The sequence below is a fragment of the Myripristis murdjan genome, chromosome 9, assembly GCF_902150065.1.
Source record: "Myripristis murdjan chromosome 9, fMyrMur1.1, whole genome shotgun sequence".
Lineage (NCBI taxonomy): Eukaryota > Metazoa > Chordata > Actinopteri > Holocentriformes > Holocentridae > Myripristis > Myripristis murdjan.
Window position 1 is genome coordinate 15,775,410 of NC_043988.1, and position 7,995 is coordinate 15,783,404.

At 38.5% G+C, this 7,995-nt stretch overlaps 1 protein-coding gene across 1 annotated transcript; it reads right to left on the reverse strand.

Annotated features, from left to right (window-relative positions):
* Window positions 1–496: 496 nt before the first annotated feature.
* On the reverse strand, window positions 497–4,921 carry cox7c (cytochrome c oxidase subunit 7C). Its single transcript, XM_030061171.1, has 3 exons — window positions 4,757–4,921; window positions 1,005–1,149; window positions 497–598 (listed from the first exon to the last, which is right to left on the reverse strand). Exons 1-2 carry the CDS (start codon window positions 4,829–4,831, stop codon window positions 1,033–1,035), a joined length of 192 nt encoding a protein of 63 aa, XP_029917031.1. The 5' UTR covers window positions 4,832–4,921; the 3' UTR covers window positions 497–598; window positions 1,005–1,032.
* Window positions 4,922–7,995: the final 3,074 nt, after the last annotated feature.

The following is a 7,995-nucleotide window of genomic DNA, read 5'->3' on the forward strand; positions in this document are numbered from 1 at the left end:
TGACCAAATAATCATTTTGCTTCCCCTTAGATGAGTTTTCTAGTGTCACTCTTTTGGCAGAGGAGGTGTTTTGGGGGGAGCAGCACAGAAGTGAGATTTGCATGAAATATACATATTTTGAAAAATATTGCTGGCTAACCTAAAGAAAAATGTCATTAAAAAATTCAAAGAAAAAAAATTCAGAGAGGAATACATAAATAAAAATGTGGGGTACACTTTCAAAAACTGTTGCATTCATTTAGTTTTCAGTGTGAAGTTTTACTTTTGAAAGCAAGAGTTTATTTCAGTGCAGTTTGTTTACCACCAGTGGCTTGTTTTTCCAACAGTTTCCCCCCTGTGCCAAATATGCAAGCCACTTTTTTGGCTACACAGACAATCAAAAGTAAAAACAAAGATGTCAACACTGAATCAGATGCTGGATATTCCCATCCCATGTAAAACCAACTTCTGCCTAATCTGCTCTGATGCGACAGGAAACACGAGAATACAACATTTCAATTTAATTTGAGACAACTTTATTTACAAAGACAATTAAGGGATTCCCATTCTTCTAAACGAAGACAAAGTCTGATGGATAAGTCCGTTTCCAGCTGGAGACCTAGAGGGAAATGAAAAAGTGATAAGATGGCTTGCATACATCTGATGACAGAAAAGCAATTTCTGAGTAAACACCAGTCAAGATAAATGTGACAGCAGCAACTCTGGCTTGCTCCCACCTGATATACATCAATGTCTGCAATAAACTGTCACATTAACTTGCTAATGTGAAAGCTTATCTGAACAGCATAACCACAATATAAACCCACATGACATTTGTTACTGTCTCTCACAGACATATTGCTAATTTATTTAAGACGCACAGCTGAGAGAAAGGCTAAAGAAGTACGGAGAAGTGCTGTCACTGTGTGAGGTCACTATTCAAATGAAGCCCCAAATAAATGCCACATCATATTGACATTTAAATGAAAGTAGACAGGCTTCATGAGCATGGCAATCATAATTACCTTGAAGACAGAATGAGGCAGAGCTGCATTACTTCTTCAGGATCTGGTGTCTGACAACAATGAAGGGGAATGCAAAGCCACTGCCAAAGAAAACCACCATCATGCCCAGCAGACGCCACTTATTGTCCACGGAAAATGGCAGGTTCTGTGAAAACACACGAGTGAAGCACAATGTGAGGCAGAGAAAACGGGACAAAAAAAAAAAAAAAAATCTGACTGTGTGGCCTACATGGTTAAATTATTGTCAATGTCAATGAAATCCTTTTAATTATTAACAAATGTCTTCTTCTTCTTCAAAAGACTGCAGTGTCAAAACACACTTGACATTCCCTGCAATAGAATCATCTGCTTCCTAACGAGTCCAAATAGTGAAAGTGTTGTTACAGGCTTGCAGTAATGTTCACTTTGAATCTACAAACATGCCATCTCATCAATTATTTGTGTCACACAGAGAACTGGGGGAAAACTCATACTGATACACTGCATTATGATTAATGGAGCACTTTGAAACACAGCGTTAGGATTAAATCACATTGCTGAGTATTTACTCCCAACACACACTATTCTATTCTAAAAAGAGAAGAAACATACACTGTTTGTGGTGAACCAACAGCTGTGCAGGTTATTTTATTTCTAGCAACAAATACAAAACCATGACTCATAATTAAAAACATGGACAGAAAGCCTGTGAAAAGATTAAACTATTAAGTTGACTGTGACACTACTAGTTTGGTCCACTGACAGTGAACACCGTTTAATACTAAAAAAAATATTATAAAGTATGAACCATTATTCTGCTAAAAAAAAAATGCCAATACACTGCTCATTAGTCCATGTTGAAAGCGGACAATAATCTTCTGATTCCTAACATCTAACCCATGTAAGCCATGCTTGATGATTTGATTCACACTAAATACAAAATTAAATCCTACCAAGGTAAATAATGATAGCTGCCCTATAATGTTAAAACTTCATTACAGTAATTTTTATATAAATATATAGATAGATACAGATAAATAGATACTTAATTGATCCCAAACCGGGAAATTCCTTTGTTAGAGCAGTTTAGGCAGAGGAGAATACAAATGTGTGTTTGTGTCTATATAGTATGAGGGACGAAAAATGACAAAACAATAAATAAATTAATAAATAAATAAATACGCATATAAATATATAAATGCATAAATAATTAAATTAATAAATATTTCTACATTTATTTATTTCTGTTTTTATTCATGCATTTATTTATTTATTTGCGTATTTATACATTTATGCATGTATTTATTTATTTATTTTTACATTTATTTATTTATTTATTTATTTATTTCTACATTTATTTATTCATTTATTTATTTATATATTTATTTTTACATTTATTTATTTATACTTTTATTTATTTCTACATGTATTCATTTATTTATTCCTTCTTTTATTTCTACATTTATTTATTTATTTATTTCTACATTTATTTATTTATTTCTACATTTATTTATTTATTCCTACATTTATTTCTGTATTTCTACATTTCCACATTTATTTATTTCTGTATTTCTGTGTCGTATGTTAATAAGGTGGGCGGTTCTTACATTAGTCTTAAGCACGATTGGTTTGTGGGTGTGATCCTATCCACTGCTACTGCCTGGACTGGCAGTAGCAGTGGATAGCAGTGGACTAGCTAGCTACTAGGGCATTAACAACGCCAGACTTTTCCCCGTCTTCGACGTTACGTCGACCCGTCAACACCGGGAGATTTTTGGGGGGCTAGCGGGGCTCCAACCGGAGGGAGGGAGGGGTTGTAGTGGAGCGCCGACCGGGGGGGGGTGAGGAAGCTGTAGTGGAGCGCCGACTGTGTGTGTGAGGGTGTGTGTGTGTTTCTTCGACTTTCGACGGGTCGATGTTTACATTAATGCCCTACTAGCTACTGTGTAAAACGCAATGGAAGGTGTTTTGAGAGCCATCGTCAGTGATTTAAGGTCACTGGCGAATTATGTGGTAAATCATGCACCCACCGACTACTTCCAGTAGTCCGACTACACACACGGTCGGCGCTCCACTACAGCCTCCTCACCCCCCCGGTCGCCCAGTCGGCGCTCCACTACAACCCCTCCCTCCCTCCGGTTGGAGCCCCGCTAGCCCCCCCAAAATCTCCCGGTGTTGACGGGTCGACGTAACGTCGACGACGGGGAAAAGTCTGGCGTTGTTAATGCCCTGGTAGCTAGCTAGTCCACTGCTATCCACTGCTACTGCCAGTCCAGGCAGTAGCAGTGGATAGGATCACACCCACAAACCAATCGTGCTTAAGACTAATGTAAGAACCGCCCACCTTATTATCATACGACACAGAAATACAGAAATAAATAAATGTGGAAATGTAGAAATACAGAAATAAATGTAGGAATAAATAAATAAATGTAGAAATAAATAAATAAATGTAGAAATAAATAAATAAATGTAGAAATAAAAGAAGGAATAAATAAATGAATAAATGTAGAAATAAATAAAAGTATAAATAAATAAATGTAAAAATAAATATATAAATAAATAAATGAATAAATAAATGTAGAAATAAATAAATAAATAAATAAATAAATGTAAAATTAAATAAATAAATACATGCATAAATGTATAAATACACAAATAAATAAATAAATGCATGAATAAAAACAGAAATAAATAAATAAATAAATGTAGAAATATTTATTAACTTAATTATTTATGCATTTATATATTTATATGCGTATTTATTTATTTTTTCATTTATTTATTGTTTTGTCATTTTTCGTCCCTCATAATATAGACCTCTCTCTCATATATATCTATACATAGACACACACACATATAGACACAGACACACAAGATAGAGAGAGGGAGGGAGGGAGAGAGAAAGAGAGACAGAAATAGATGCAAGAAACAAAACAAAATAAACAGCTCAGTACAATAATGAAAAACAAAAACCTAAACATAATAAATGGGATTAAAAAAACTCATCTATATAAATTGGATAACGTGCCATATACATTATGCAAGTGTGCAAAGTTATTGTATCTTAAAAAATACAATGAAGTAGAATAAAAAAATATGGCACTAGGCAGGAAAAGGAAAAACCTGACTGACTTCAGGGAAACGTAACACTCTTAGACACCTGCTGTCGTCCCAAACTTACAATGTCAACAGTGTCTCACCTAGCTAACCAGCTAGCTGTCCACTGCGCTAATCCGCGTTAGCCTTGCGCTATGACCTTACAGCAATGAGGAGGAAGGAGCTCGGTCCTGGCTTAATTTGCCGTGTTTAAAAGCTGGAGATGTGCACCAGTTCAACCAAGACATCCAGTAAATGGCATTACCAACGAGTCAACAGGCGAACTGACGCCGTCGTTAGCAATCTTAGATGAGACTGTCCACAGTTTGCTAACGTGCTAGCCGCCGTGAGGTCTGTCAGTTAGCTTGTGTATACTGTTGCCTGCTAGCGGCAATGCTAACCAACAGGCCACCTTCTCCGGTTGCCCGTGTACAACCCGAGATAACATTTACCCGCTCAACTAAGTCTTTACCCAAATTTTTACCAACAATACACTTTTAACGTGGCAAGCAATTGAACAAGCATTTGTATTTTTTCTAATATTTACACGGCGGTCTTCTCAGTCGCGGACGTGACCTCCAAGTAGCGCCAGGCTGTGCGTACAGACAGGGCCGCATCGCACCACCGCGGCTTTACGAAACGTGGTAACACTTAGTGTTTGCTGGGTAAATTACCTTCCCTGGTCCTTCAGCATAGTGTGAAGAACGAACAGCAGACGTTGTGAATCGTCTCACGGCCTGTCCCAGCATGGTTGTCAAGTTGTCTCTTCGCTTTCTTCAGTAATGCACCGCTACGCGCGACCTTCCTGTTTCTGTGAGAAGGGGAACGACGCAAGGGGGTTATGGGAAATTGAAGCTAGCACATGGCAGTGTGGGAAATGTAGTTCAGTGTCTCAGGAGCGACTGTAGTCTTTGCTCACATTGGTCTTACATAAGAGGTGTGAGTGGGTCTCTCTTTCCCTCCCCCTCTCTCTAAAATTCAAAAGTGCCTTATTGGCATTGACAAATAGGAATCACATAAAGGACAAGAAATCAGTAGGCAGCATATTGATACCCAGATGCACACCACGACCAGGTGTAAAAAACAAAAACAAACAAACAAAAATAATGTTGCATGTAATCACAAACATGCAGGATGAGTACAATTCCCCATATATAAATACCTATATACACTGGCCTGCACAATAACTCAGAACATATTCCAAATACAGTGTGTAGCCTATGTATCTATGTATGTATGTACACACACACACACACACACACACTTATCCATATAGCTATACATAGATATAGATATATTTGTTTATATGTGTGTGGCCTCTGAATATATATAAATACTTATATACACTGGCCTGTACAAGAAATCAGCACATATACATATCACAGAATCTAGCATCACATCATATACCGGTTGCTAAAAAAACAATCAAACAAACAAACAAACAGTAATGATAACAGTGTATGTAATGTCTTGTATGTAATCACAAGAAATCACTACATATACCGAACATAACAATACGTTTCCCTCTTTACTGGTACAAGTACTGCATACTAATGCTAGATGTGTGGTTTTCCATACACCAGAGGCCTGAATTGAAATGCCTCATGTCACGTTCTGAACATCTGTTTATGCACATGCACATGTGCTCTGTGTGCATGTGTGCCTCTGTATTGAGTGTGCTGGCCTTTAAAATTCACATCTCTGTCTGCCTTGCCCAGAAAACTACTTAGTATACTCCCACTCCATGTCACTTCCTATCAGTGAGGATATTGTTTAATTCATCAATGTGTCGCAAAAAGAACAAACTGTGTTATGCTGTGATGAGATATACCCGTTCTCACAAATGCTCAATTTATGGTTTATGTTTTGTTTTCTATAATGATACGTTTAGGTTTGGCTGACAGCGTGTTTGGCGTTTTATCAATAGATCAACCTTGAGGAACTGCATACCTACATTTTCTCTACGGACCTACAGCACCAACCAATCAGCCTGTTTGAAGCTGAGCCATAATGGGTAATGATTGCTGTGCCCACCCCTATTGGCCTATCTGGTGGAAGTCAGCCTTTCACAGTGAATTCTCTTCAATGGAGTTCTCTGTTAGGGAAAATCAAAAGGGGGCAAGTGAAGCCAAGTATCTTAAATATCTCCTAATTCCCCTTGGAAGGGCTGATTGATGCTAGAGGACTAGACGTTAGGTATCTGGATTTTCATCTGGCATGTTTGGTGTGTGTGTGTGTGTGTGTGTGTGTGTGTGTGTGTGTGTGCTTATGAATGCACACGAGTGCGCCTACCCTTATGTGTAGCCTTCACTAAAATAAAAAGAAAAACTATTGTGTGATGAGTTTTTTGAGTTGCCTGGTCTATTTCAAAAGTGCACCATCTCTGTGGTGATGCCTAATAAACCAGTCATGATGACTGATGGAGCAATGCTTATGCACTGCTGCTACTTATGTGTGCAAAACCTAACTTTCCTTACACATCGCATCACTTCAGAGAATGTTTAATTTATGAATATATGATGCAGATAGGGCGCTGTTTTATTCAGCATGTGTTGATCAATGTCCAGCTTATGGTCTTCAATGTCAATAGAAAGTTTTCTCAAACGTGCCTCAGGCTAAAACTCCAAACTGCAGCAGATTTTTCATTAGATGATCTGTGTGTGTGTGTGTGTGTGTGTGTGTGTGTGCGTGCGTGCGCACGCGTGCGTGCATCCATGGATGGATTTATAATTTCATCATAATGAATCCACTTCTAATGTACAGTTTCCTCCTTGTGTCTGCCTCCAGTGATTGTTACTTTAAAATGTGAGGAAAAACAAGATCACAAATCAACAAGTCAGAGGAGTTTCATTCAAATCTGCCCTTGACGTCTTTTGTATGGAGGACTAAAAGGGACAGAATGAAATAAATAAATACATCTTTAAATAAATACTTAAAAGTGTCATTAATTAATTAAAATGGGAATTAAATAAATAAATGTGTCATTAAATAAATAAATGTGTCATTAAATGTGTCATTAATTCATTAAAATACCAGTTCATTTAATGTAAAAACATATATATAATTATTTCATTATTTATTTAATTATTTCATGGACCGGCGTTGCAGTGCTTCATGAATTAATTTTATCTGTCAAACTCACCCATCAAAGTCAGTGGGCGGATCCTAACACCTGATTGGTTACCCGGCACAGCAAGCCAAGACAGATCGACTTCAGATAATCGATTGATGCAGAGCAAGTAAACATATTCTAGAGTGAAAGTTTTTAACTGTTTTGCTTAACCCAGACGCTCAGGTTGCATAACCTACAGCCGAGAGACTTTACTAAACATCAGGTAAAGCATGCTGCAAGAACTGAGGCTCTCTGCTTTGATGTGGACACACTACGCCAGCACGGGATTTTACCTGCGTCTACACCGGCTGTCACCAGGGAGAGGAGGGAGCGCAAGCGGTGCAAACGTAAACAAATGAGGGGGAAGAGAGCCGGGATCCACGCTAGGCTACAGGCTACAGGCTACAGGCTACAGGCTACAGGCTACAGGCTAAAGGCTACAGGCTACAGGCTAAAGGCTAAAGGCTAAAGGCTATAGGCTAACCCCTCCAGACCAGCAGGACCGTGGCTCTTGCTCTCTAATGTTCGCTCCCTCGACAACAAGCTGGACGAGCTACGCTTGCTAAGAGACACCCGCAGGAGAGAGACTGCTGTGTGCTTGCTTTTGCGGAGACATGGCTCCATGGAAACATCCCATCCCTGCAGGAGTAGAGCACTGAACATTGCCAGAGACCCCTCTCACCCGCTCCACAAATACTTTGAGCTGCTTCCATCAGGCAAACGGTGAAAAGCAAAACCGCTAGAATGAGCAACAGCTTCCTCCAGAAAGCTGTTAGACTTTTAAACTGCTGACTTTACCAT